Here is a 26744-nt window from a genome sequence, read left to right on the forward strand (position 1 = left end):
TCCGAGAGGGGAGGGTCCCCAGAGTCCTGCGGGCTTCGGGGGGAGCAGGTCCGAGCATGTCCCGGGGACCCCATGACAGGGGCTCATTGGGCTTGGGAGGGAAAGGGGGGGCTGGAAACCCCCCTTAAATTTGGAGGCCTCAGCACAGGGTGCTGCCAGAGAGTTTGGGGCGACACCCCAGTGCTGGGGTCCCCTCCCCTCCCCCACCAGAGCTCCCCTCCCCCTCCCGGGATTCCCCCACGTGGAGCAGCAGCTGTTGGGGGGGGGGCTGCACATGCGCCGCGGGCTCCAGGGTCAGAAATGAGCAGCAAGAAGGGTGAGAGGGACTGGGGGGTGCCGGGGGAGGGGTTCAAGGGGGGGAGGGCAGCAGGGGGGGCATGGTGCAATGGCTGGGGGGTTGCTGCCAGGACCCCTGTCATTAACCCTCCCTCCCCCCAGGTCCAGGCAGCTCCCAGGGCAAGAAACCCAAAAAGAAACACAGGAAAGAAAAGGGACCAAGAACCCCGGCCCCCAGGTGAGAGGGGCTGCGGGTCGGGAGTGAGGGGCACCGGGGGGGGGCTGCGGGTCAGGAGTGAGTGAGGGGCGCCGGGGGGGCTGCGGGTCGGGAGTGAGGGGCACCGGGGGGGCTGCGGGTCGGGAGTGAGGGGCACCGGGGGGGGCTGTGGTTTGGGAGTGAGTGAGGGGCACCGGGGGGGGGGCTGCGGGTCGGGAGTGAGTGAGGGGCACCAGGGGGGGGCTGTGGCTCGGGAGCGAGGGGCACCGGGGGGGGGCTGCGGGTCGGGAGTGAGTGAGGGGCACCGGGGGGGCTGCGGGTCGGGAGTGAGTGAGGGGCACCAGGGGGGGGCTGCGGGTCGGGAGCGAGTGAGGGGCACCGGGGGGGGGGGCTGCAGGTCGGGAGTGAGGGGCACCGGGGGGGGCTGCGGGTCGGGAATGAGTGAGGGGCACCGGGGGGGGGCTGCGGGTCGGGAGTGAGGGGCACCGGGGGGGGTTCATAGCCTGGACCGTATCCCTCCCTGCCAAGGCACGAGCCCAGCTGCCCTAGTCTGTGGGCTCCCAGCCGTCCCCTCGGGCTCGGGGGGCGCCTGGGTCTGGGGGGGCTGCTTCCTCAGGCCCCCTGGCCCCGGGGGGGAGCTCGTTGGGGGGCTCGGTGCCAGGCTCGGATTCCTTCCCCTGGGCAGCCCCAGCTGGCCGGGGGCTATTTTTAACCCCGCGATGCCAGCCAGGGGGTGAGGTCATGGCTGAGACGGGGGCACATATCCCAGCATGCACTGCACCCCCCCCCCGCACGGACCAGCCCAGCTGGGGCCTCCGGGGAGGGGATTGTGTCCAAGTCCCCCCCTCACATCCCTGGGACCCCCCGAATCTCCCCTCCTCTGGCCTAGACCCCCCAGAGGTGGCTGCATCTGGGGCCGGCGCCATGGGGGAGCCGCCAGACGGACCCAGGTATGGGGGGGATGCGCTGCACCCCGGGGGGGGCCACGTCCCAGCTCCGGGGGTCACTAACCCCCCGTTTCTCTCCCCAGGGCGCCCCAGCCCCCCAGCCCCACGCAGCCCCCCACCGCCCCGGCGACACTGCCAGTCCTGCCCCCCCAGTGTGGGGGGCACCTGGGCTCTGACGAGGAGGAGCAGGAGGACCCCAGGGACTATTGCAAAGGTGGGGGGGTCTGGGCCGTACCACTGAGTGGGGGGGTGGGGATAAATGGGAAGGTGCGGAGGGGACGCCGGGGGCGGGATGAACCACGGGGAGGGCGCGGGGGTGCCATAGGGAGGGATGTACCACAGGGGCAGGCGATGTCACGGGAGGGCCATACCATGGGGAGGGGTGCGAGAGTGCCACGGGGGGAGTGCCACGGGGAGGGATGTACCACATGGAGGGGTGGGGGGCACGAGAAGGGATGTACCTCGGGGCCATACCATGTGTCGAGGGCAGGGGGGTTCTGTCTGCAGCAAAGGGGGGAGACACTGGGGTTCGTAGGGCCCTGGCCCCCCCAGCTGGCAGCAGCTGACCCCCCTATTCCCCCAGGCGGGTATTACCCGGTGGCGATCGGGGACCTGTTCAACGGGCGCCACCACGTGGTCCGAAAACTCGGCTGGGGCCATTTCTCCACCGTCTGGCTCTGCTGGGACATCCAGTGAGTGGGGGCTGGAGGGAGGAGCCCGGACTCCTGGGTTCTCTGCCCGGCTCTGGGAGGGGAGTGGGGGTTGGTGGGTCAGAGCAGGGGGGGCTGGGAGCCAGGACTCCTGGGTTTTCTGTCTGGCTCTGGGAGGGGAGTGGGGGTTGGTGGGTCAGATCATGGGGGGCTAGGAGCCAGGACTCCTGGGTTCTCTCCTGGCTCTGGGAAGGGAGCTGGGGTTTGTGGGTCAGAGCGGGATGGGGCTGGGAGCCAGGACTCCTGGGTTCTCTCCCAGCTCTGGGAGGGGAGTGGGGGCTGGTGGTTAGAGCAGGGGGGGCTGGGAGCCAGGACTCCTGGGTTCTCTCCCAGCCCTGGGGATCGGGGGGGTCTGTGGGGCACTTACCTCCCCTCCCTGCAGGCGGAAGAGGTTCGTGGCGCTGAAGGTGGTGAAAAGCGCGAGGCATTACACGGAGACAGCCATGGACGAGATCAAACTGCTCAAATGTGTGAGTGCCCCCCTGGCCCCCCCACATCTCCCCCTCCAGGGCCCCGGCCGGCCCTGCTCCCCACACCACCCGAGACTCACAGAAGATCGCCCAGGGGGTCCTAGTCCAGCCCCCCTAAATCATCCTGGCCGGCCCTTGAACCCTGCAAGGATGGAGATTCCCCCCCCCCCTCCCGGGGAACCCCCTCACCGGCCTCCCCCCGCTAGCTCCCTCCCTCCCGGGGAAATCGTGTTTCCTAATATCCCACCTGGACCCTCCACTGCCACTTGAGACCACAGCTCCTTGGTCTGTCCTCTGCCCCCTGAGACCCGCCGAGTGCCGTCCCCTTGGGGACCCTGTCCCGGGGTCCCCGGGCGATGCTCTGACCTGCTCCCCACGAAGCCGGGCAGGACTCTGGGGGAGTCTCCTCTCGGGGAGCAGCCTGTCTGCGGACACACAGCTCCCCCGGCTTCCCCCTTCCTGGGTCTGACCCCGGAGCCTCCAGCCTCCCCTGCCCCTCCGGGCGCTTCCTGCAGCCAGTCTGCCCAGGCGGGGACCTGGGGGGCCAGAGGGTCCTGCCCCCCAACTCCACAGCCAGACGGGACTCTCCGCCAGCCGGGGAAACAGAAGGTTTATTAGACGACAGGAACAGGGTCTAACACAGAGCTTGTAGGTGCAGAGAACAGGACCCCTCAGCTGGGTCCATTTTGGGGGGCAGTGAGCCAGACAACCACGTCTGCCCTTCACTCCATGTCCCCAGCCAGCCCCAAACTGAAACCCCCTCCAGCCCCTCCTCCTCTGGGCTTTGTTCCTTTCCCGGGCCAGGAGGTCACCGGATCCCTTTGTTCTCCAGCCCTTCAGCTCTCACCTGGCAGGGGGAAGGGCCCAGGCCACCAGTGGCCAGGAAACAGGGTGTCGGCCATTCCCTGTGTCCAGACCCCTGCACACACCTGCCCTCTAGGGCTCTGCAACCATCATACCCCCTTACCCCACCCCCTAGAGACTTAAGAACTGCCTAGAGGAAACTGAGGCACCCCCACACTATTCAGAGGAAACATTAAGAACAGTCCCACTTCGTCACAGACCCCCCTGCACCGGCTGCTCTCAAGCCCCCCTCGCTCTTCTCGTCTGCAGACGAAATCGCCCCTGCCCCAGCCCCGGCCGTTTCCCTTGCCCTCCGCTGGCCTCTCTCCTGGGGGGCCCAGACCGGGGCGCAGGGCTCCAGATGTGGCCCCCCGGCCGCAGAGCGGGGAACGGTCCCGCCCCTCGGCCCTGGCGAGGCCCCGGCTACCGCAGCCCACAATGCAGCTGGGGCCCGCTGCCGACTCCTGCCCGGCCCCTCGGCCCCCGTGAGCCCCGGGGCCACTCGGCCCCCGGCCTGTCACGGCGCCGGGGAGCCCCCCGGCCTCGGCGCAGGACCCTGCCCTGCTCCCGCTTCACCCCCTCGGGTCTCTTTGGGCTCTGCCCCGCCGCGGATCCGCCTCCCCCAGCCCGGGGTCCTCTGCCGAGGGGCTGGGGGTGCAGCCCACCCCACCCGCCAGATCGTTGACGAGGAGCCTGGCCAGCCCGGGGGCGCCCTGCTGGATCCCGGCTGCCAGCGAGCCCCGGAGCCACGGCTCCCCTCATGCCCCCCCATCCTGCTGCCTCTCTCCTGCCCCCCCCAGGTTCTTCCCAGGCTCCCTCTTGCCCCCCCTACCTCCCTCCCTCCCTCCGTTTCCCCCCTCTGGCTCCTAGCTCACCCCCTGTCATGGAGTGTGGGGGAGTCAGGCCCCTGCACCCCCACTTCCTGCGATCCCCCGGGACGCTCAGCCAGCCAGGAACACAGGCCACAACAGAGCTTGTGGGTCCAGGAAGCAGGACCCCTCAATCAGGTCCCTCTTGGGCGTGGGCCTCCCCCCATCTCCCCAGCCAGCCCCAAACAGAGACTCCCCCCCCGGCCCCTCTCTCCCGGGCCAGGAGGCCACCAGATCTCTTTGTTCTCCAGCCCGGGCCCAGGAGACGGGGTGTCAGCCATTCTCCGTGCAGACCCCATCACCCCGGCCCCCTAGAGCTCTGTGACCGTCACCCCCCTGATCCCCCCACCTGGATCCTTAAGAAAGGCCTAGGGGAAACTGAGGCACCCACCCAGTATTCAGAGAAGACCTGAAGGCCATTCCCACTTCATCACACACCTCCTGTGCCCCCCCCTCACCAGCCTCTGGCTCCCATCCCAGGGCGATGGGGACGGGGGGGGGAAGACGACAATGTGGCCGTGACTCAAGGCGGGGCCGGACGCCTGGGTCCCCATGTCCTGCCTCAGCGCAGTGACCCCAGGGCACCATTTCCCTCCCCCAGGTGCGGGACTCTGACCCCAGCGACCCCAAGAGAGAGAACATCGTCCAGCTCCTCGACGACTTCAAGATCTCGGGCATCAACGGTGTCCGTATCCTTCCATGGGGAACCCAGGCGTCCGGCTCCCAGCCCCCTTGTTCTAGTCACCAGCCCCTGCACCCCTCCCAGAGCCAGGAGAGAACCCAGGCGTCCGGGCTTCTGGCCACCCCCTGCTCTAACCCACCAGCTCCCACTCCCCTCGCAGAGCCGGGAGAGAACCCAGGCGTCCGGGCTCCTGGCCCCCCATTTCCTTGACTCCCGAGCCCAGATGTCTGCATGGTGATGGAGGTGCTGGGCCACCAGCTCTTGAAGTGGATCATTAAATCCAACTACCAGGGCCTGCCCCTGCCCTGCGTGAAGAGCATCCTGCGCCAGGTACGGGGGGCCGAGAGCCCCCCAGAGCCGGGAGAACCCAGGCATCCGGGCTCCCGGCCGCCCCCTGCTCTAACCCACCAGCCCCCACTCCCCTCCCAGAGCCAGGAGAACCCAGGCATCCGGGCTCCCGGCCCCCCCACCCCACTTGAAGCCACTGGACCTTTGGGGTGGGTCAAGGGGTCAGGCTCTGCCCAGTTCACCCAGGTCCATACAGCCCCGTATCTGACACACACACCCCAGTGCAGGGAACGGGGGAGCTCTGTGTTTGGGGAGCCTCTTCCCCTGGTCTGTCCATGCCCCCATTATCGCAAAATTGGGGGGCGGGCTGCTTTTGGGAGGTCCTGGGGGGGGCGGGGCAGGCTGGCCCCGTCCCTACCGCCCCAGCTGCGCCCCCAGGTGCCGGTTTCGGGGGGGCTCGGCTGCCCCGGTCCCCGCCGCCCCGTGTGCGCCCCCGTGTGCCGGTTTGGGGGGGCTCGGGCTGCCCCGGTCCCCGCTGCCCCGTGTGCGCCCCCAGGTGCCGGTTTCGGGGGGGCTCGGGCTGCCTCGGTCCCCGCCGCCCCGTGTGCGCCCCCGGGTGCCGGTTTGGGGGGGGCTCGGCTGCCCCGGTCCCCGCCGCCCCGTGTGCGCCCCCGGGTGCCGGTTTGGGGGGGGCTCGGCTGCCCCGGTCCCCGCCGCCCCGTGTGCGCCCCTGTGTGCCGGTTTGGGGGGGCTCGGGCTGTCCTGGTCCCCGCCGCCCCGTGTGTGCCTCCGGGTGCCGGTTTGGGGGGGCTCGGGCTGTCCCGGTCCCCGCCGCCCCGTGTGTGCCCCCAGGTGCCAGTTTGGGGGGGCTCGGCTGCCCCAGTCCCCACCGCCCCGTGTGTGCCCCCAGGTGCCCGTTTCAGGGGGCTTGGGCTGCCCCGGTCCCCACCGCCCCGTGTGCGCCCCCTGGTGCCCGTTTCGGGGGGCACGGGCTGCCCCGGTCCCCGCCGCCCCGTGTGCACCCACGTGTGCCGGTTTTGGGGGGGCACGGGCTGCCCCGGTCCCCGCCGCCCCGTGTGCGCCCCCGTGTGCCGGTTTGGGGGGGCTCGGGCTGTCCCGGTCCCCGCCGCCCCGTGTGCGCCCCCGTGTGCCGGTTTGGGGGGGCTCGGGCTGCCCCGGTCCCCGCCGCCCCGTTTGCGCCCCCAGGTGCCCGTTTCGGGGGGCTCGGGCTGCCCCGGTCCCCGCCGCCCCATGTGCGCCCCCGTGTGCCGGTTTGGGGGGGCTCGGGCTGCCCCGGTCCCCGCTGCCCCGTGTGTGCCCCCAGGTGCCCGTTTCGGGGGGCTCGGGCTGCCCCGGTCCCCGCCGCCCCGTGTGCGCCCCCAGGTGCCCGTTTCGGGGGGCTCGGGCTGCCCCGGTCCCCGCCGCCCCGTGTGTGCCCCCAGGTGCCCGTTTCGGGGGGCTCAGGCTGCCCCGGTCCCCACCGCCCCGTGTGCGCCCCCAGGTGCCCGTTTTGGGGGGCTCGGGCTGCCCCGGTCCCCGCCGCCCCGTGTGTGCCCCCAGGTGCCCGTTTTGGGGGGGCTCGGGCTGCCCCGGTCCCCGCCGCCCCGTGTGTGCCCCCAGGTGCCCGTTTCGGGGGGCTCAGGCTGCCCCGGTCCCCACCGCCCCGTGTGCGCCCCCAGGTGCCCGTTTCGGGGGGCTCGGGCTGCCCCGGTCCCCACCGCCCCGTGTGCGCCCCCAGGTGCTGCAGGGCCTGGATTATCTCCACACCAAGTGCAAGATCATCCACACGGACGTCAAGCCGGAGAACGTGCTGCTCTGGGTGAGCGAGGGGGACGTGCGGCGCCTGGCGGCCGAGGCCACCCGCTGGCAGCAGCTGGAGGGGCCGCCCCCCCCCGCCTCCGCCGGTAGGGCCCCCCCAGCACGGGGGGAGGGGCCGGGTCCGCTCACCGCTCGGGGGGGCTGGGGGCCCGGACGCCTGGGTTCTCTCACCGCGTGGAGGGGGTGGGGGCCCGGGGGGCTGGGTTCTCATCACTTGGAGAGAGGGGGGTGGGGGGGCTGGGGGCCCGGACGCCTGGGTTCTCTCACCGCATGGAGGGGGTGGGGGCCCGGGGGGCTGGGTTCTCATCACTTGGAGAGAGGGGGGTGGGGGGGCTGGGGTCCCAGACGCCTGGGTTCTCTCACCGCTCAGCAGGGGTGGGGGCCCGGACGCCTGGGTTCTCTCCCTGCTCGGGGGGGGGCCGGGGGCCCGGACGCCTGGGTTCTCTCCGTGTCTGTCTGTTGATGCTTTGCACATGCGATGCCTTTTGTGTTCTGAGAATCTCGACCTCGTTCCCCCCCCAGTGAGCTCGGCCCCCCAGGGGATGGAGGTAAGTTCTGCATGGGGGGCTGGATGCCCTCGCACGCCCACTGCCTCGCACGCCTACCCGGGCACCTGCTCGCACTCCCTCCCCCATTGGGTAGGCATCTCTGTCCTCCTGGTTCCTTCCCGGCACGGCCCTTTGCATGCTCGGTTCCTTCCACGCCCTCCCAGCACAGCCCTTCGCACGCTCGGAGCCGTCCACACCAACAGGGCACGGCCCTTCGCACGCTCAGAGCCGTCCACAGCTCTTCGCACGCTCGGAGCCGTCCACGCCGGCCGGGCACAGCCCTTGGCCCGCTCGGGGCCTCGCTCCCCCCCGCCCCGCCCCGCCCCGGCTCCCCCCGCCCCGCCCCGGCTCCCCCCGCCCCGCGGGCACTGACCGGGGCTCCCGGCAGCTCTCCAGGAACCGGCGCAAGAAGCTCAAGCGGAAGCAGAGACGCCAGGGCCGGCTGCTGGCCGAGCGGCTGCGGGACCTGCAGCAGCTGGAGGAGCTGGAGACGGGGTCCCCCCCCCAGGGCCCCCCCCTGCCTGGGGTCGACTCCGACACAGAGGAGGGTGAGCGTCAGCAGGGCTGTGGGGGGGGCCCTGGGGGCACGGAAGTGGGGGTTAGTGGGAGAGGGGGAAGTCAGGGGATTGTGCGGGGGTTGGGGGGCAGGGAGATTTGGGGGGTTGCTGGGTGGGGTGGAGGGGCACTGGGGCATCACCAGGGATGTGGGGGGTCCCCTGGGCAGGGGGGAATATGGGGGTTAGTGGGGGAGCTGCAAGTCGGGGGCTCGTGGGGCGGGTTGGGGGGCAGGGGGATTTGGGCGGTTGCTGGGTGGTGGGGAATGGCCCCCCCTTCTTCTGGGGGGTCACACCACCCCCGCTCTCCCCCCCGCAGAGTGGCCCCTCCCCGGGCAGGGCAGCCTGGCCAGCAGCCCCCAGAGCCAGACCTCGTCCTCCGGCTTCCAGGCCCTGCCGCCCTACGACGCTTGGAACGGCCACGTGGGGGGCCCCCCCCGCCGCCGGCCCCCCAGCCCCGACTCGGCCACGTCCGGCTTCTCCAGCTCCCTCTTCTCCACGGCCTCCGGCTCGGGCCAGTCCGGCAGCTCGGGCCAGCGGGGACGCGGGGGGCTGCTGGCGCCCAGCGGTGAGTGGGGGGCTCTCCCCGGCACTCAGGGATGGGGCGGGGGGGGTCTCAACCAGGGACACGAGGCCTCACTCTCCCTCCGCCCCCCCCCAGCCTCCGAGTTCCTGGTGAACCCCCTGGACCCCCAAAACGCCGACCGGATCCGAGTGAAGATCGCAGATCTGGGCAACGCCTGCTGGGTGGTGAGGGGGCGCTCGCGCTATGGGGTGGGCGGCTGGGTTCTGTGGGGCAGGAGCGGTTGAGGGGCTGGAGTCGGGGGAGGCTGGGTTTTGGGGGTCACTCTCCCTGCCCTGTTCTCACCCCCCCCCATTTCAGCACAAGCATTTCACCGAGGACATTCAGACCCGGCAGTACCGGGCCCCGGAGGTTCTGATCGGCGCCAGCTACAGCACCCCGGCCGACATCTGGAGCACGGCCTGCATGGTACGGCCCCCCCCGGCCGGGCCCCCCCCCAGCCCCCTGGCCGGCCCTGACCCCCCTCTGCTCCCCACAGGCCTTCGAGCTGGCGACCGGCGACTACCTCTTCGAGCCCCACTCGGGGGACGATTACAGCAGGGACGAAGGTTGGTCGCGCCCAGACACCGGGGTAGATGGGCCTGGGGTCTGCCTGGGGGGGGGGGCAGCAGGGGGAGGGAGCTGTGACTGGGGGGGGAAGAGGACTGGGGGCTCTGCCCTGGGGGGGAGATGGGCGTGGGGATGTGATGTGGGGGGCAGGGGCGATGGGACCGCACTGACTCCCCCCGCCCGTTTACCCCCCCAGATCACATCGCCCACATGGTGGAGCTGCTTGGTGAGATCCCCCCCCACTTTGCGCTGTCGGGGCGCTACTCGCGGGAATACTTCACCCGCCGAGGTGAGGGGCGGGGCTAGGGGGCGGTGGGGGAGGCTGGGAGGGGGGATGGGCCAGGGCATTAGCTGGGGGGGCTGGAGGGTCAGGGGGCCCCGCTGGGCGGGGGGGTCGGAGGTCCGGGGGTCTGGGTTTGTCACGGAGTGTGGGGGAGTCAGGGCCCTGCACCCCCACTTCCTGCGATCCCCCGGGACGCTCAGCCAGCCAGGAACACAGGCCCTAACAGAGCTTGTGGGTCCAGGAAGCAGGACCCCTCCATCGGGTCCCTCTCCCCCCCATCTCCCCAGCCAGCCCCCAACGGACAAAACCCCCTCCAGCCCCGCCCCCAGCCTCCCCCTGGCTCCTCCTCCAGCCTGTGTCCCGTGTCCAGGGCAGAAGGTGACACTTGGGCCCAGGTCACCCCGATTCCCCCCCCCCCCCAGTGCAGACAGTCCCAGCAACACCCCCAGGTCAATCTGCCCCCTCCCTGCTCCATCTCAGGGCCGGGGGGCTCAGGTGGGGCTGGGGATCGGGGGAGGCCAGGGCTGGGGGGGCTCAGGGGCGGCAGGGCTCGGGGAGCTCGGGGGGGCCCTGTACCCCAGCACTGACGCCCCCCCGCCCCCCAGGCGACCTGCGGCACATCCCCAGCCTGCGGCCCTGGGCGCTGGGCGCGGTGCTGCTGGAGAAATACGAGTGGCCCCGGGAGCAGGCGGCCGCGTTCACCCGCTTCCTGCTGCCCATGCTGGACTTCCTGCCCGAGCGGCGCCCCACGGCCGCCCAGTGCCTGCAGGGCCCCTGGCCGCGCCCCTAGGGACCCCGGCGTCCGGCCGCGCCCCTGGGGACCCCGGCGTCCGGCCGCCCACTGCCTGCAGGGCCCCTGGGGACCCCGGCGTCCGGCCGCTCCCCTGCGTGTCAAGGACCCTGGCGGCCAGGCTGGCCTGTCCCGGCAGAGGGGGGCCGGTTGTTGGTGTTTGGGGTCACGGCCCGTGTGGGGCTGGGAGCTTGGGGAATACTGGCCCCATGGGGCTAGGGCAGCTCTGGGCCCCCCTGTGTGGGGGAGGGGGGCTGAGCCCAGCTGGGGGCACCGTGGGGGGAACCCGCCCCCCAGCGTGTGACATTTGATTAAATGGTTTGACAAAACCCTCCTGTCAGCGTGATCCTGTTTGGGGGGCAGGAGGGACCCAGGCGTCCGGGGTCTCAGTGCGCCCCCGCCCGCATCCCATTGGGGTGGGAACCCAGGTGTCCAGGCAGGAGGCGGAGCCAGCCGACATTGCACTGACATTTATTCCCCGTGGGGGGCCCTGGCCCCACGGCGACAGACACACAGCAGCAGCAGCGACATGGACGGGGGGCTACGGGCCCGCCCCGGGGGGCAGCACCCCATGGATTGCCCGGCTGGGGGCACTGGCCTGCGCGGCCCCTTCAGCTTGCCTGAGAGTGGGGTCCTCCCCTGCGGGAGAGAGGGGGGTCAGAGAGAGAACCCAGGCATCCGCCCCGCCCCCGACATGCGTGCCCCCAGCTTTCCCCGCCTCACCGCCCGCTCCAGGCGGGGAGGGACCCAGGCGTCCGGCTCCCCGTGGCCTAGCTGCTCTGGCTCCAGCCGGTCGCCGTGCGGACGTGGTGCAGGATGGACTGGACAGCCCCCGACGTGGTGCCCTGGCCCCCGATGTCCGGCGTGTGGGTCTGCGGGGAGGGGCGGGTTAGAGCAGGGCCGTGGCCGTGAACTGGGTCCCACCCCCTCCACCCTGCTCTGCCCCCCGTTCCCGTTGGGCCGCCTCTCCCAGGGGCGGAGCCACGACCCACTTGTCCCACTGGGGCAATTACCCCTCACAGGATGGCCTTCCCCCAGAAGAGGCGGGACTTCCTGTCCCAGTAGCTTGCGATTGGCTAGTGCTGAGAGAAGAGGCGGGACTTGTGCTCCTGGTTGGACTCTTCCTCCCATTAAGGCGGGACTTCCCCACGCGGCCGACTGCCGCGGCCAATACTAGTGGAGGTCGGAAGGAGGTGCAGGAAGTCCCGCCCCTGCTCCCCCCTAGAGGGCAGGACTTCCTCCCTTGCCGGCCAGAGGAAGGGGCAGGGCTTACCGCCTGGTCGTCCAGGGAGGCCAGCACTGCCTGGCGGATGGTGGTGGCGAAGACGTGCAGCCTGCAAGGGGAGGAGCAAAGAGGGGCGGAGTCAGAGCAGCACAGGCCCCGCCCCCCGGGGAGGGAGGAGGATAGATGGGGCTGGGGTCACTCACCGGAGGTGGGGGCGGGGGGACAGGGGGTGCAGGGGACGGGGGGGGGCTCACCGGAGATGATCCAGCATCATGCAGGCGGCCAGCAGGGTGGCCGTGGGGTTGGCGATGTTCTTGTGGGCGATGCTCTTCCCCGTGTTCCGTGTGGCCTGGGGGGGGGGGAGGGCGGTGAGACCCTGATCCTGCCCCCCCGGCCCCCTTTGAACCGCGCACCCCTGCCAGTGTCTGCCCCACAGCATCCCTCACTCCAGCCCTGCACCCGCCCTGCTCCCCTCATTCCCGCCCCGCAGCCCCCCTGCACCCCTCATTGCGGCCCCCACCCCACCCCTCATTCCCGCCCCGCAGCCCCCCTGCTCACGGTCTCGAAGACGGCGAAGTCTCTCCCATAGTTGGCACCGGGCACGAGCCCTGGGCCCCCGACCAGCCCCGCACACACGTTGTTCACGATGTTCCCGTAGAGATTGGGCATCACCATGACGTCAAACTGCTGGGGGCGGGACACCAGCTGGGGGGAGAGCAGGGGGGTCAGGATGCCTGGGTTCTCTCCTGGGCTGGGGGCGGGCCCCGGACGCCGGGGTTCTCACCTGCATGGTGGTGTTGTCCACGATCATGCTGTCGAAGGAGATCTCCGGGTAGCCGCCCGCCACCTCCCGGCAGCACTGCAGGAAGAGCCCGTCGCCCAGCTTCCTGCGGGGGGGGGCAGGGGGTGAGTGACCCCCTGCGGGCCCCCCCAGCAGCCCGCTCTGCCCGCCCCCCCGGGGCCCGGCACCCACATGATGTTGGCCTTGTGCACGGCGGTGACCTTGGCGCGCCCCGTCTCGCGGGCCAGCCGGAAGGCGTAGTCGGCGATGCGCAGCGACCGCGCCCTGGTGATGATCTTCAGGCACTCCACCACGCCGGAGACGCTCTGCGGGGGGAGGGGGTCAGGACGCCAGGGTTCCCCTTGTCCCAGGCGGGGGGGCTTGGCCCTCCCCTCCCAAAAGGGGATGGACTCCTGGGATGGTTGGGGGGGGCCCAAGGTGGAGCCAAGGCACCCAGGTGGGCACAGATCCCGGGGGGTGGAGGGGGCTCCCAGGGGTGGGTGGGGCAGGGGTGGGGACCCCAGAGGCTGGTTTCCGCAGGGATGGGCAGCGACCCCAGAGGGCGGGGCTCCCTGGGAGTGGGCGGGGCTCCCTGGGAGTGGGCGGGGCCCCAGGGCAGCACCTCGTGCTCCAGGCTGCTGTACTCGCCCTCCGTGTTCTCGCGGACGATGAGGATGTCGATGTCCCGGTGCCGCGTCAGCACCCGCGGGAGGCTCTGGCAGTGGATCACATTGGCGTAGAGATCCAGGCTGGTGCTGGGGGGGGGAGGGGGTCAGAGCCCCCCCGGGACAACCAGCACCCCTCACTCCTGACCCCCAGCCCCCCTGGCGCCCCTCACTCCCGACCCACAGCCCCCCAGGGTTCCCGGCGCCCCTCACTCCCGACCCACAGCCCCCCAGGGCTCCCGGCACCCCTCACTCCTGACCCGCAGCCCCCAGCCCCCCCTCAGCCCCGTCCCCCCCCAGGCACATAGCCCCCGCTCACCGCAGGACGTTGTTTCGGGATTTGTAGGACGGCGGCAGGTTGTGGTTGGTCTCAATGTTTCCTGTCGACCAGAAACTGGTTAATCCCCAAATGCAGGAACCCAGATCAGACGGGGACCCGGGCAGGGACGCAGCCCCGCAGTGTGGGGCAGGGGGCCGGTCACCCAGGGACCCCTTGGGCGGGGGGTAGGAGCTGTGACAAAGTGGGAATGTTCTTAATGTTTTCTCTGAATACTGGGTGTGTGCCTCAGTTTCCCTCGGCATTTCTCAAGTATCCAGGTCGCAGAGCCCTGGGGGGCAGCGTGATGGGGTCTGCACAGAGGATGGCCGACACCCCGTCCCCTGCAAGGTGCCGACTGAAGGGGCTGGGGAACAAAGAGACCAGGTAGCTCCTGGCCTGGGAAAGGGACAAAGGCTGGAGGAGGGAGGGAGAGTTTCAGTTTGGGGCTGGCTGGGGAAATGGGGGGAGGCCCTGATGGGGCTCTGGCCTCCCTGCCCCCCAAGACGAACCCGGCTGTGGGGTCCTGGTCTCTGCACCTACAAGCTCTGTGTTAGACCCTGTTCCTGTCGTCTAATAAACCTTCTGTTTCCCCGACTGGCTAAGAGTCCCGTCTGACTGCGGAGTTGGGGGGCAGGGCCCCCCCACCCCAGGACCCTGCCTGGGCGGACTGGCTGTGGGAAGAGTCCTGCCTGGCTTCGTAGGGAGCAGGTCCAGAGCATGGCCCGGGGACCCCTAGGGGAGCGGGGGAAGAGGCTGGAGCCAATTATGGGGGACTCTGCCCGGCACTGGGACTGACCCTTCAGGGCGACGCGATTTCGCCGGATGGCCATGATCGCGTTCTGAATGTCGTCCTCCACCGCGTCCGAGCTCACCCGGACCTCCTCGAAGTCCACCGGGACACAGGCCTGCCTGGGGGAGGGGAGAGAGACAGGATGCCTGGGTTCTCTGGGAGGGGAGTGGGGGCTGGGAGCTAGGACTCCTGGGTTCCCACGCTCTCTGGGTCAGCACAGGGCGGCACTGAGGCCCAAGTGTCTCCAGCAGGGGGCAGTTGCCCCGATCCCCTGCCCCCATACCTGAACACCTCCTTCACGTGCAGCATCAGCTCCGGTCCGATGCCGTCTCCCGGGATCATGGTCACGGTGTGACGCCCCCCGTACTTCGCGGGAGGAGGCTGTGGGAAGAGAGGCAGTGAGAGAGAACCCAGGAGTCCGGGGTCCCAGGCCCCCCTGCCCAAACCACCAGACACCAATCCCCCCTAGAGCTAGGAGAGAACCCAGGAGTCCTGGCTCCCACCCCCCACTCTCCTCCCAGAGCTGAGGAGAGAACTCAGGAGTCCGGGCTCCCAGTCCCCTGCCTTCCCTCCCTCTGGGTCCATTTTGGCCCCCGCAGTCTGGGAGCAGTACTCACGATGGGGGTGTGCTGTGGGTCGCAGGATGCACGGAGGGGGGCAGAAGAGAGAAAGGGGTTAGTTCAGCTCAGTGAGAAGGACGACAGGTCTGGGGGGGCGGGAGGCCTACCTGAAGGACCCCCCCTTCCTTCGGGGTAGAGGTTCTGAAGCTACGCCCATAGGCCATGGTACCCCGAGCCGTTGTTCTCCCTGTTCCCCCCAATCCTTGACCCATCCCCCAGCCAGCCCCCCATCTTCTAGCCACCCCATTCCCAGCCAGCCCCCCACCCATCCTGTCCACGCTCTCCTGGCTGTCGGCGCTGTGGGGTCCTGTGGCAGGGAGTTCCCCAGGCCGGCCGGCCGCTGTCCCTCCGCAGGGATAGGGGGGATTCTGCTGGCTCGCGTGCGATGGGGGGGTTGGGTCCCCGCACGGGGGATTTTCCAGCCCTGCAGCCGCCCCTCCCCCCGGCCCGTGGCCAGAGCCGGGGGAGGGGGGGGCACTCACTGACGTCAGGGTCCTGCACTCGGCACCCGGCACCTGGGGGAGAACAACGGGGGGCAGGTTAGAGCCAGGGCGAGGGGGGACCAGGACGCCTGGGTTCTCTCCCCGGCTCGGGGGGCGGGGAAGGGCCGGGAGCCCGGGCGCCTGGGTTCTCTCCCCGGCTGGGGGGGGGGAAGGGCCGGGAGCCCGGGCGCCTGGGTTCTCTCCCTGGCTTGGGGGGGTTCACTCTTGCTTGCCCCAGAGGATGCTGGGAACTGGACCCAGGGGCTGGAGTCTCTCTAGCGCCCTCTACGGGGCTGGGCAAGGTCACCCCTTCCATCCCCCCTCCACCCCGAGGCTGAGGATAGCCTCAGCCAATCAGAATCGGCCGCTTCGCTGTGGCCCGCCCAATCGGGGAAGCCGGCCCAATCAGCAACGGCCCACGGTGACGAAACGACCAATTGAAAGAGACTATCAGGCTTGGCCCCGCCCTAAGTCTTTGGAAGCGCCTCTTTGCCGCCCCCTTCAGGCGTTCCAACTAATTAGCTCCGCTAAGGTCGGTCAAGCCCCACCCATCTCCTCGGCCTGTTCCAATCAGAACTAAGCCTCTGACGCTCGCCCCGCCCATTTCCTTCCTCCCCCAATCAACTCAAAGCTGGTCGGACAGCCCCTCTCCAACTGCAGCGTCGACTCCTGATTGGTCCCGGCCTCTACGGGGGTCCTGTCCAATGAAGAGGCCGCTGCGCCATCCTGCCCCGCCCATTCCACTCCCCCTCGTCCAATCAGGAGCCGCCCCCGCGGGTGGAGCCGGGCCGCGCGCCGGCTGGTCCTCCCGCCTTATCCCCCCCGCCGTGCAGCCCTCCTTACCGGGCGGGGGCCCAGCAGGGCGGCTCTCCACAGCTGCCTCGTCGCCACCAGAGCCGCCGCCATTGCAAAGCCGCGCGCGACACACAAGACCAGCGCGCCCCCGCTCCTGCGACACCTCGTCAGCTAAGTCCCGCGAGAGCTCCGGCTCGGAAATCTCGCGAGATCTCTCTCGGGAAAACTCAATGCCACGCCTATTTTCTGCGATCGTCAGCGCCATATACATCCCGGCGGCCATTTTGTAGCATCAGGTTGGGGGCTCTCCAGAGACGTCCTGAGAGACGCATGCGCATTGACGGCCCTGTGGCTTGTTTCTCGCTCCTTGGGGGCCAATAAGTCTCGGCGGCCATTTTGTCCCTGGATGTCTCTGTGATTGCTAGGGAGGATGCGCAAGGAGACGTAGCGCGCGTGCGCGCTGATGAGGCCGCGCCTTTTCTCACTCGCGGGTGGCCAAAATAAGTCACGGCGGCCATTTTATTGCTCGAAATCCAGGGGAAATCTCGCGGGCGCTTGCTCGGCGCAGAGCCGTGGTCCCCCGCGCCGCTTGTCGCTCCGCGCCGCGCCAGATAAATCCCGGCCGCCATTTCCTTTCCGTGGGAGGGCGAAAGCCACGTCCACGCTGGGTCACGTGGCCGGTCGGGGGAGCTGCTGATTGGCTGGCGGCGGCAGGCGCCTTCCCGACACGCTCCGCGGCGGCGGTCCCAGGTCTTCGGCCACGGGCGGCGATGGCGCTGGCGGGGATCGCGGTGCTCCTGGCGGCGGCGGCGGCGCTGGGCGGGGCCACAGGTACCGGGTCCCGCCCCCTGCCGGGCCCACTCGGGCCCCGGCCCTGAGACCCCCGCGGGGCCCCGAGCGCGGGGGGGCGGAGCTCTAGGCGGTCTGGGGGCGGGGCCAGAGAGGGGCGGGGCCCTGGGGGCGGGGCCAGAGAGGGCGGGGCTCTAGCAGGTCTGAGGAGGCTGGGCCAGGGTCTGGGGGGGCTGGGCTGTGGGGCGGGGCCAGAGACGGGCGGGGCTCTAGGAGGTCTGGGGGGCGGGGCTGATCTGGGGGGGCAGGGCCAGGTCTCAGGGGGCTGGACTCCGGCTATGGGACAGGGCCAGGGAGGGGCAGGGATCTGCGGGGCTGGGCTGGGCTGGGGTCTGGGGGGGTGGGGATGTGGGGTAGGGCCAGAGAGGGGCAGGGATCTAGGAGATCTAGGGGCAGGGCTAGGGTCTGAGGGGGCAGGCCAGAGGGGCGGGGATCTGGGGGGCTGGGCTGGGGTCTGGGGGGGTGGGGATGTGGGGTAGGGCCAGAGAGGGGCAGGGATCTAGGAGATCTAGGGGCAGGGCTAGGGTCTGAGGGGGCAGGCCAGAGGGGCGGGGATCTGGGGGGCTGGGCTGGGGGCTGGGGGGGTGGGGATGTGGGGTAGGGCCAGAGAGGGGCAGGGATCTAGGAGATCTAGGGGCAGGGCTAGGGTCTGAGGGGGCAGGCCAGAGGGGCGGGGATCTGGGGGGCTGGGCTGGGGGCTGGGGGGGTGGGGATGTGGGGTAGGGCCAGAGAGGGGCAGGGATCTAGGAGATCTAGGGGCAGGGCTAGGGTCTGAGGGGGCGGGGCCAGGGAGGGGCGGGGATCTGGGGGGCTGGGCTGGGGGCTGGGGGGGTGGGGATGTGGGGTAGGGCCAGAGAGGGGCAGGGATCTAGGAGATCTAGGGGCAGGGCTAGGGTCTGAGGGGGCAGGCCAGAGGGGCGGGGATCTGGGGGGCTGGGCTGGGGGCTGGGGGGGTGGGGATGTGGGGTAGGGCCAGAGAGGGGCAGGGATCTAGGAGATCTAGGGGCAGGGCTAGGGTCTGAGGGGGCGGGGCCAGGGAGGGGCGGGGATCTGCGGGGCTGGGCTGGGGTCTGGGGGGGTGGGGCCAGAGGGGCGGGGATCTGGGGGGCTGGGCTGGGGGCTGGGGGGGTGGGGATGTGGGGTAGGGCCAGAGAGGGGCAGGGATCTAGGAGATCTAGGGGCAGGGCTAGGGTCTGAGGGGGCGGGGCCAGGGAGGGGCGGGGATCTGCGGGGCTGGGCTGGGGGCTGGGGGGGTGGGGATGTGGGGTAGGGCCAGAGAGGGGCAGGGATCTAGGAGATCTAGGGGCAGGGCTAGGGTCTGAGGGGGCGGGGCCAGAGGGGCGGGGATCTGGGGGGCTGGGCTGGGGGCTGGGGGGGTGGGGATGTGGGGTAGGGCCAGAGAGGGGCAGAGATCTAGGAGATCTAGGGGCAGGGCTAGGGTCTGAGGGGGCGGGGCCAGGGAGGGGCGGGGATCTGGGGGGCTGGGCTGGGGGCTGGGGGGGTGGGGATGTGGGGTAGGGCCAGAGAGGGGCAGGGATCTAGGAGATCTAGGGGCAGGGCTAGGGTCTGAGGGGGCGGGGCCAGGGAGGGGCGGGGATCTGGGGGGCTGGGCTGGGGGCTGGGGGGGTGGGGATGTGGGGTAGGGCCAGAGAGGGGCAGGGATCTAGGAGATCTAGGGGCAGGGCTAGGGTCTGAGGGGGCAGGCCAGAGGGGCGGGGATCTGGGGGGCTGGGCTGGGGGCTGGGGGGGTGGGGATGTGGGGTAGGGCCAGAGAGGGGCAGGGATCTAGGAGATCTAGGGGCAGGGCTAGGGTCTGAGGGGGCGGGGCCAGGGAGGGGCGGGGATCTGCTGGGCTGGGGTCTGGGGGGGTGGGGCCAGAGGGGCGGGGATCTGGGGGGCTGGGCTGGGGGCTGGGGGGGTGGGGATGTGGGGTAGGGCCAGAGAGGGGCAGGGATCTAGGAGATCTAGGGGCAGGGCTAGGGTCTGAGGGGGCGGGGCCAGGGAGGGGCGGGGATCTGCGGGGCTGGGCTGGGGGCTGGGGGGGTGGGGATGTGGGGTAGGGCCAGAGAGGGGCAGGGATCTAGGAGATCTAGGGGCAGGGCTAGGGTCTGAGGGGGTGGGGCCAGAGGGGCGGGGATCTGGGGGGCTGGGCTGGGGGCTGGGGGGGTGGGGATGTGGGGTAGGGCCAGAGAGGGGCAGAGATCTAGGAGATCTAGGGGCAGGGCTAGGGTCTGAGGGGGCGGGGCCAGGGAGGGGCGGGGATCTGGGGGGCTGGGCTGGGGGCTGGGGGGGTGGGGATGTGGGGTAGGGCCAGAGAGGGGCAGGGATCTAGGAGATCTAGGGGCAGGGCTAGGGTCTGAGGGGGCGGGGCCAGGGAGGGGCGGGGATCTGGGGGGCTGGGCTGGGGTCTGGGGGGGTGGGGATGTGGGGTAGGTCCAGAGAGGGGCGGGGATCTAGAAGCTCTGGGGGCGGGGCTAGGGTCTGAGGGAGCAGGGCTGCGCTGTGGGGGCGGGGCCAGGGTCTGAGGGGACCAGACTCTGGCTATGGGGCGGGGCCAGAGAGGGGCGGGCATCTAGGAGGTTTGAGGAGGCGGGGCTAGGTTCTGGGGGGGCGGGGCAGTGGGGTAGGGCCAGAGAGGGGTGGGGATCTAGGCGGTCTGGAGGCGGGGCCAGGGTCTGAGGGGGTGGGGCCACAGTCTGAGGGGCGGGGCCGACTCTCCCCACTCCCCCCACCCACAGGTGAGACGTGCCCGGAGCCCACCATCGTCCCATCCTATTACACCACGGCCGACGCCGTCATCTCCTCCGAGAGCGTCTTCGTGGTGGAGATCGCGCTCACCTGCCGCAATGGGGCGCAGGTACGGGGGGAGCCCGGACGCCTGGGTTCTCGCTTGGCCGGGGCTCTGGGGTGGGGCTGGGAGCCCAGATACCTGGGTTCGCTCCTGGCCGGGGTAGGGAGATTGGGGGGTTGGGAGGCTCTTGGCCCAGGGCTAGCTGGAGTGGGAGGCTGGTTGGGGGCGGGGGCTGGTCCCTTGGGAGCTGACCTCACAGGGTCTGGTGAAGGCCATTCAGCATCTTCACTGGGGGGGGGGGGCGTGGGGGGCTGGAGCATGGGGGGGGCAGAGCGGGGAAGGGGGGAGGTGGTGCTGTGGCCCGGGCCAGCTCCCGCCCCTGGACCCCACGGTGCTAGGCTCTGTCTCTCCTCCGCAGAATGTCGCCCTGTACGCTGACGTCAATGGCAAACAGTTCCCCGTCACCCGGGGGCAGGACGTGGGGCGCTACCAGGTAACGTCAGGGCCCAGCAGGGGGGCAGGCTGGGGGGCTGGGAGCCAGGACTCCTGGGTTCTCTCCCCGGCTCTGGGAGTTCAGTGAGTGGGGGTCTGGGGGTGCACTGACAGGTTTCCCCCCCAGGTCTCATGGAGCATGGAGCACAGGAATGCCCGGTCGGGCACCTATGAAGTGAAGTTCTTCGACGAGGAGTCGTACAGCGCCCTGCGCAAGGTGAGGGGCCTGGCTCCATGGGGTCTGCGGGACGGGGGGAGATGGGAGGCAGGAATGGGAGAGGGTTTGGGGGCCGTTAGCCCTGCCTCAGTGGCTGTGGTCAAGTTCTGCTGCCTGGGGGGTCATCTGCAGGGGCCCCCCCGACTGACACCCCATTTCCTCCTCCCCCCCCAGGCCCAGCGCAACAACGAGGACATATCGGCGATCCGAGCCCTGTTCACAGTCAGCGTGGATCACCGGGTGAGAGGGGGGCTGTCCCTGTGATGGGGGGCGGGGCAGTGTCCCCTGGGGTAAGGGAAGGGCTGTGGCTGTATCCCCCATGGTGAGGGGGCGAGGCTCACTCAGGGGAGGGGGGACGGGGCTGTATCCCCCGGAGTATGGGGGCGGGCTCACCCAGGGCATGGGGGGGCAGGCTCACCCAGGGGATGGGGGTCTGGGCTGCGTCCCGCACGGGTGGGGTACCTGGATCCCCCTGGGGGCAGGGCTGGGTCCTTTAGGTGCAGGGGTGGATCCCCCCGGGGATGAGGGGCTGGGCTGTGTCACCTGCGCTGGGTGTGGCTGGGGGGCAGCCGTGGGGTGGGCTCAGGAGGCGGCTGACCCCCCCGTCTCCTGCAGGGCGCCTGGAGTGGACCCTGGGTCTCCACGGAGGTGCTGGCTGCCGCCATCGGGCTCCTCGTCTACTACCTGGCCCTGAGCGCCAAGGGGACCATCCAGGCCTGAGGGGGAGCCGGGGTCCCCCCGTGGGGCCGCCTGCTGCCCCGCTGAGTCCCCTGCTGGCCCCCAATAAACACTGTCCCAACCCGCTCGGCTCGCTCTGCTTCTGGGGCGCGGGAACTGGGGGTACTGCGGTGCGGGGCTCCACGGCCGGCCCCCTCCCAGAGACACGGCCCCAGCTCTGGGTGGGGGTGGCTTTCAGCACCCCCACCGTTAACCGTGTCCCAGCACCACGGGGCACACGGCACGGGGGGGCCGCTCTCGGGTTAGCGGGGGCGAATGTAGCTGGACGCCCGGTGACCATGACCATCCTGTAAGGAAATTAACACCCCAGCCGAGGGGCGACACGGCCCCGGGGAGGCGGGCGAAACGGGCACTAGAGGGTCCAGCGAGAAACGCGAAACGCCAGCGAGGCGAACCAGCAAAGCGAAAGGAGCCATGCGAGGCCAGAGGGCGCCCTTGAACCTGAGAAATCCTCGCGGGGAGGCGGGAGGAGCCCGACCTCTGGCGAGTGAAGCGTGAAAATACCGTGGGGAGGCCGAAGGAACGTGAGAGCAGCGAACCGGGGACCCGGACACTCCCAGCAAAACAGGCTCCGTCCCGCCGAAGCAGGAAGCTGCTAACCAACCCGTGGGGCCCCTGGGCGCTGGCTGTGCTGAGGGAGCAGTCAAGGACGACAAGGCCTTTGCGGAGAAACTCAGTGAATTCTTTGCATGGGTCTTCACGGCTGACAGGCGGGAGATTCCCAGACCTGAGCCGGTCTCGTTCGGCGACAGGTCTGAGGAACTGCCCCAGACTGAGGTGTCACGAGAACAAATGGATAAACTAAACGGCGGTAAGTCCCCGGGACCGGGGGGATCCACCCAAGAGTTGGGAAGGACTCAGAGGTGAAGTTGCAGAACTAACAACCGGGGTTTGTAACCTGCCCTTTAAATCCACTTCTGTCCCGCTGACGGGAGGGGAGCGAATGTGACCCCACAATCGCTCCAAAGGGCTCCCGAGGTGACCCCGGCGATCCCGGGCCGGTGGCCTGACTCCAGGACCGGGCAACTGGGGGAAACTCGCAAAGCCCAGAACTGTCAGCCAGCGGGATGAGCGGAGTTTGTTGGGGAGGAGCCCCCCGGGTTTTCGTAACGGGAAATTGGGCCTCCCCCATCGGCTGAACTCCGCTGAGGGGCCGACAAGCGCGTGGACGAGGGGCCGCGGGGGCAGCCAAGGGTGGGGTAAGAGGGACGGTAACTGGACAGGAGACAACGGGCAGCTCAGCCTTTCGCCTGGAGAGCGGTAAATCGTGGGTCCCCCAGGGGTCTGCCCTGGGCCCAGTCCTGTGGACGTGCATAAATGCCCTGGGAAAGGGGGTAACCGGTGAGGTGGCAAAATTTGCAGAGGAGATGTCGCGGGGTCCCCGGGCCATGCTCGGACCTGCTCCCCCCAAAGCCGGGCAGGACTCTGGGGACCCTCCCCTCTCGGCGCCGACTGTCCCCGGGGCAAGACGCTGCCCCACCTTCCACCGTCCTGGGTCCGGCCCCGGAGCCTCCAGCCTCCCCTGCCCCACCAGGCACTTCCCGCAGCGCGTCCCCCCAGGTGGGGTCCTGGGGGGGGCAGAGGGCCCTGCCCCCCAACTCCGCAGTCAGACGGGACTCTCAGCCTGCTGGGGAAACAGGTTTATTAGACAGGAACAGGGTCTAGCACAAAGCTTGTAAGTGCAGAGACCAGGACCCCTCAGCCGAGTCCACCCTGGGGGGCAGGGAGGCCAGACCCCAGTTCTGGCCCCCCCGCCGTTTCCCCACCCAAACTGAAACTCTCCCTCCCTCCTCCGGCCTTTGTCCCTTTCCCGGCCAGGAGCCAGCCACCTGGTCTCTTTGTTCCCTAGCCCCTTCAGTCGACACCTTGCAGGGGACGGGGTGTCGGCCATTCTCTGTGCAGACCCCATCATGCTGCCCCCCAGGGCTCTGCGACCATCACCCCCCTGATCCCCCACCTGGATACTTGAGAAATGAATAGGGGAAACTGAGGCACCCACCCAGTATTTAGAAAAAGCACGAAGACCATTCCCACGCTGTCACCGTACAGAACTCCTCCAGACAGTTACCTCCCAGGCAGCCTGCGCAGAGCTGCCGAGGGACCCTCGAAGCTGAGTGACGGCAGCAAAGTGGCAGATGAAATTCAACGTGGTAACTGCAAAGTGACGCACGGGGAACCGTCCTCCCAGCGAGCCCTGCACGCCGATGGGTCTGGATTTGCTGTTCCCGCCGCCGAGAGATCGTGGGGCCGCTGCGGCGCGTTCCGCAAACAGCCCCTCCGAGAGCGGCCGGGCCGCCGTGGGAGAGGAGAAGCCACGTTGCCTCGAAGGCTGCAGGCCGACGGGGTCGCCCCGGCTCCGAAAAGATCGGTTGGAAGTGGAGACGGTTCCGAGCAGGGCAGCAGAACTGATGCAGGGTCTGGAGCGGCTGCCGGCCGGGGACTTGTCCGTTTGGAAATGAGGCAGCTCGGGGGGGATACGATGGGGATCTACAAATGGCCCCTGGAGGTGGTGAATAAGGACGTGTTGTCCACTGCTAATAACACAAACTAGGGTCACCAAAGGACATGAGCCGGCCACAGGTTTAACACGAACAAAGGACATATTTCCTCACACAGCCCACAGTCGACCTGTGGAACTCCTTGCCAGAGGATGTTGTGAAGGCCAAGACTATAGCAGGGTACAGAAAAGCACTCGATCACTTCCCGGCGCATGGGCCCAGCCATGGCTATTACCCAGGTCCCGCGAGCCTCTGTGTGCCAGGAGCTGGCACTGGGCGCAGGGGATGGTCACTTGCTGACTCCCTGTTCGGCTCACTCCCTCTGGGCGCCTGGCACTGGCCGCTGTCGGCCGACGGGACACCGGCCTAGCTGGGCCTTTGGGCTGACCCAGCCTGGCCGCTCTTATGGGGGGTCATGGCCCCCCTGGCTGTCACAGATCTGCAGGGCCAGGGCTATTGCCCTGCTTAGGAACAGCCCCTGGGGGTCACATTGTCCCTGGGGGCAGCCACTGGCTTCCCTACCCTCCCAGACCCACCTTGGAGCCTGCAGCCCCCCTGAACTGGATCCATGGGGGAACCCTGCCCCCCAACTTCCTTGATCCAGAGTGACTCCACTGGCAGTGTGAATGCAGGAGGGTTTCCCAAAGACCCTGACCCCAGCTTCGCCTTCCAGCTGCTCCCACTTCACACACGGGCCAGACCTCAGCCACACCTGGGTCTCTGCAAAGCAAACACCCCCCTCCCCTCCAGTTAACCAGATGGGGGAAACTGAGGCATGCACAGAAATCATCCAATATCATATGAAAAATCCCCATTCCACCAGCCCAGCTGCCCCCTTCTCTGCAGGGTGTGAGATGGGGGGTGGGGGGGCTCTCACACCATGGCCCAGCCCCTGCCCCCCGCACCTCTAGCATCCCTCTGGCTGGTGGGGCCAGGGACAAGGCTGGGAGCAGGCAGCGGGGGACGCTGCATTCACTGGCCACCCCCTGACTCGGCCCTACTAGACCCCTCCCCCCAGAGCCAGGGCAAGAACCCAGGAGTCCGACTGAAGAGGCGGGCCCTGGCCTGCTCTGTCAGCTGTGGGGAAAGAGGGGGACAAACCTCAGGGAGGGGTTCTCTGAGATTGGCTGCATCCAGCACAGAGCCCCCCTGGAGAACTCCACTGAGCCCCCCAGCACGTGCCCCAGTGCCTGGCCCTGACTGCCAGGGAGAGCACCCCCTGCCAACAGGTCGGGAGTGAGGGGCACTGGCAGGGCTGGGGGGGCAGGGCTGGGCTAGCAGGGGCTGTGGGTCGGGAGTGAGGGGCACAGGCGGGGTTGGGGGGGGCCAGGCTAGCAGGGGCTGCGGGTCGGGAGTGAGGGGCACCAGCAGGGCTGGGGGGGCAGGGCTGATCTAGCAGGGGCTGTGGGTCAGGAGTGAGGGGCACCGGCGGGGGGGGGGGGCTGTCTCACTGTCTGTCCTGATGATCATCAGGGTCTCACCCAAGCCCCCCGTGGGAGTCCATAGCCCAGCCCCCCCCCTTTGCACTGGGGCGGGTATTGCTGGGTGTCCCCGTCCCAGACCCGACTCCCCCTCCCTGCCCCAGAGCATCCCATGGGTAGTTCCCAAGTCCCAGCCTGTCACCCCTGGGGGGCAGCGGGGCTCCCCCAGTCCCGACTCTCTGGCGACAAGAATCCAGGGCGATGCCCCCAAACCCCCTCCCTGCACCCCCAACCGCCCGGACTCCTGGGTTCTCTCCCCAGCTCGAGGAGGGGAGTTGGTGGGTGGGGCGGGGGATCTAATTTCCCAGCATCCCCTGGGAGTTGGACAGTCCCCTCTGTGTTCCCAGAAACTGCCCCTCCCCAGCAGCAAGTACCAGGAAATCCAGCCCCCCCCCCCCGCCAGCTCTGCCGGTGCCCCTCACTCCCGACCCGCAGCCCCCTCCCCCCCGCAGCCTCCCCAGCGCCCCTCACTCCCGACCCGCAGCCCCCTGCCCCCCCCAGCCTCCCCAGCGCCCCTCACTCCCGACCCGCAGCCCCCAGCCCCCCTCATTCCCGACCCACAGCCCCCAGTCTCCCTAGTGCCCCTCAGTCCCGACCCGCAGCCCCCAGTCTCCCTGGTGCCCCTCACTCCCAACCTGCAGCCCCCCACCTCCCCAGCGCCCCTCACTCCCGACCCACAGCCCGCCCCCAGCCTCCCCAGTGCCCCTCACTCCCAACCTGCAGCCCCCCACCCCCCGGGCCCCTCACTTCCCTGCCCCCCTCCCGTGCCCCTCACTCCCGACCCGCAGCCCCCTGCCCCCCCAGTCTCCCTGGTGCCCCTCACTCCCGACCCGCAGCCCCCTGCCCCCTAGCTCTGGTAGCAGGGCGTCACCCCTTTCCCAGTCCAACTTCTCTGCGCCCCCATGGAATTTACCCAGCCGAGACGGGGGTGGGGTCACACTGAGGGGATCCCCCTCCCAGAGCAGGGGCGAGAACCCAGGAGTCTTGGCTCCCAGCCCCGCTCCCCGCCCGGGGAGGGGCCGGGCTCGGGGGGTGGGGTCTGACTCCGGATTATGTCACACTCTCTGCAGCCGCAGTGGGGAGCGGAGCGGCTCGGGTGCAGGTAGGGGCTGGGGGGGCTCGGTCCGCTCGGCTTCCCCTGCCCCCCCCGGCCCGGGGCGGGGGCCGGCGCCTGCTGCGAGCCGGGAGGGGGCACCTGCGGGGGGGCTGGGCTGGGGGAGGGGCGCAGGGCTGGGGGGGCTGGTTTGTCTTCGAAAAGGGGGATGGGGGGATGTCAGGTTGGGGGCTGCTCTGAGGGGGGGCGAGGGGCCCTGGGGGGCCGGCTGTGGGGGGGAGGGGCTGGGCGTGGCGGGTCCCGGCTGGGGGGCTGCGGGAGGGTGTGATGGGGGGTTGTGGGTCTTGCACGTTGGGTGTGGCAGGTGTTGCACGTTGTGATTTGTGAAGTATGTTCCGTGTCGATGGGGGGCGTGTTGTGTCTGGCCTGTGGGCTGGGTGTGGCGGGTTGTGGATTGTGTGGGGTGGGGTGGCGGGTTGTGGGTTGCAATGTGTGGGGCTGTGGCGGGTTGCGATGTGTG

At 69.9% G+C, this 26744-nt stretch overlaps 4 protein-coding genes and 1 long non-coding RNA gene across 10 annotated transcripts in view; 3 read left to right on the plus strand and 2 right to left on the minus strand.

Annotated features, from left to right (window-relative positions):
* Nucleotides 1-300: 300 nt before the first annotated feature.
* SRPK3 (SRSF protein kinase 3) lies at nucleotides 301-10748 on the plus strand (the record flags this gene model as incomplete). The annotated part of the gene is given in 16 exon segments (XM_084612966.1): nucleotides 301-316; nucleotides 439-514; nucleotides 1524-1654; nucleotides 2024-2132; nucleotides 2533-2620; nucleotides 4934-5021; nucleotides 5238-5344; nucleotides 7041-7206; nucleotides 7643-7668; nucleotides 8057-8216; nucleotides 8542-8790; nucleotides 8884-8972; nucleotides 9106-9236; nucleotides 9238-9353; nucleotides 9551-9643; nucleotides 10243-10748. Coding segments are annotated over 16 exon segments (1830 nt in total). The 3' UTR covers nucleotides 10428-10748.
* Nucleotides 10749-10882: 134 nt separating this feature from the next.
* IDH3G (isocitrate dehydrogenase (NAD(+)) 3 non-catalytic subunit gamma) lies at nucleotides 10883-16292 on the minus strand. Of its 2 annotated transcripts, XM_084612216.1 has the most exons (13): nucleotides 16153-16292; nucleotides 15310-15342; nucleotides 14491-14588; nucleotides 14214-14326; nucleotides 13418-13478; nucleotides 13056-13188; nucleotides 12626-12759; nucleotides 12437-12539; nucleotides 12211-12357; nucleotides 11907-12001; nucleotides 11701-11761; nucleotides 11151-11299; nucleotides 10883-11066 (listed from the first exon to the last, which is right to left on the minus strand). In XM_084612216.1, exons 1-12 carry the CDS (start codon nucleotides 16213-16215, stop codon nucleotides 11198-11200), a joined length of 1143 nt encoding a protein of 380 aa, XP_084468342.1. In that variant the 5' UTR covers nucleotides 16216-16292; the 3' UTR covers nucleotides 10883-11066; nucleotides 11151-11197. The 2 variants fall into 2 exon arrangements, with proteins under 2 accessions (XP_084468342.1, XP_084468343.1); XM_084612217.1 differs by lacking the exons at nucleotides 15310-15342; nucleotides 16153-16292 and adding an exon at nucleotides 14825-15033.
* A 508-nt stretch (nucleotides 16293-16800) lies between these two features.
* Nucleotides 16801-21257, plus strand: SSR4 (signal sequence receptor subunit 4). 2 transcript variants are annotated; one of them, XM_084612218.1, is made up of 6 exons: nucleotides 16801-16935; nucleotides 19692-19810; nucleotides 20163-20237; nucleotides 20364-20453; nucleotides 20628-20693; nucleotides 21069-21257. In XM_084612218.1, exons 1-6 carry the CDS (start codon nucleotides 16875-16877, stop codon nucleotides 21171-21173), a joined length of 516 nt encoding a protein of 171 aa, XP_084468344.1. In that variant the 5' UTR covers nucleotides 16801-16874; the 3' UTR covers nucleotides 21174-21257. The 2 variants fall into 2 exon arrangements, with proteins under 2 accessions (XP_084468344.1, XP_084468345.1); XM_084612219.1 differs by lacking the exon at nucleotides 20364-20453.
* Nucleotides 21258-21402: 145 nt separating this feature from the next.
* The window catches only part of L1CAM (L1 cell adhesion molecule), a 30641-nt gene continuing 25299 nt past the window's right edge, over nucleotides 21403-26744 (plus strand). For 2 of the 4 annotated variants that reach the window (XM_084612212.1, XM_084612215.1), the window contains exon 1: nucleotides 26049-26272. The gene's annotated coding sequence lies outside the window, so the exon portion shown is untranslated. Of the gene's footprint in view, nucleotides 22003-26048; nucleotides 26273-26744 lie in introns of those variants that run through there. The other 2 variants (XM_084612213.1, XM_084612214.1) reach the window with 2 other exon arrangements.
* On the minus strand, nucleotides 22816-24965 carry LOC311511537. Its single transcript, XR_014709298.1, has 2 exons — nucleotides 24226-24965; nucleotides 22816-23722 (listed from the first exon to the last, which is right to left on the minus strand). It is a non-coding gene; the product is annotated as an uncharacterized lncRNA (long non-coding RNA).

Source organism: Lepidochelys olivacea, assembly GCF_965140295.1.
Source record: "Lepidochelys olivacea isolate rLepOli2 genome assembly, chromosome: 23".
Classification (NCBI taxonomy): domain Eukaryota; kingdom Metazoa; phylum Chordata; order Testudines; family Cheloniidae; genus Lepidochelys; species Lepidochelys olivacea.

Coding starts and splice junctions, on each gene's coding strand:
- IDH3G (XM_084612216.1), bottom strand. CDS start 16,215: ATGGCGGCGGCTCTGGTGGCGACGAGGCAGCTGTGGAGAGCCGCCCTG. Junction 12,002..12,210: donor ACTTCGCCGTCTTCGAGACC/GTGAGCAGGGGG, acceptor CCCCCCCCCCAG/GCCACACGGAACACGGGGAA. Junction 11,762..11,906: donor ATGATGCTGGATCATCTCCG/GTGAGCCCCCCC, acceptor CTCCCCTTGCAG/GCTGCACGTCTTCGCCACCA.
- SSR4 (XM_084612218.1), top strand. CDS start 16,875: ATGGCGCTGGCGGGGATCGCGGTGCTCCTGGCGGCGGCGGCGGCGCTG. Junction 19,811..20,162: donor CCTGCCGCAATGGGGCGCAG/GTACGGGGGGAG, acceptor TCTCCTCCGCAG/AATGTCGCCCTGTACGCTGA. Junction 20,694..21,068: donor CAGTCAGCGTGGATCACCGG/GTGAGAGGGGGG, acceptor CGTCTCCTGCAG/GGCGCCTGGAGTGGACCCTG.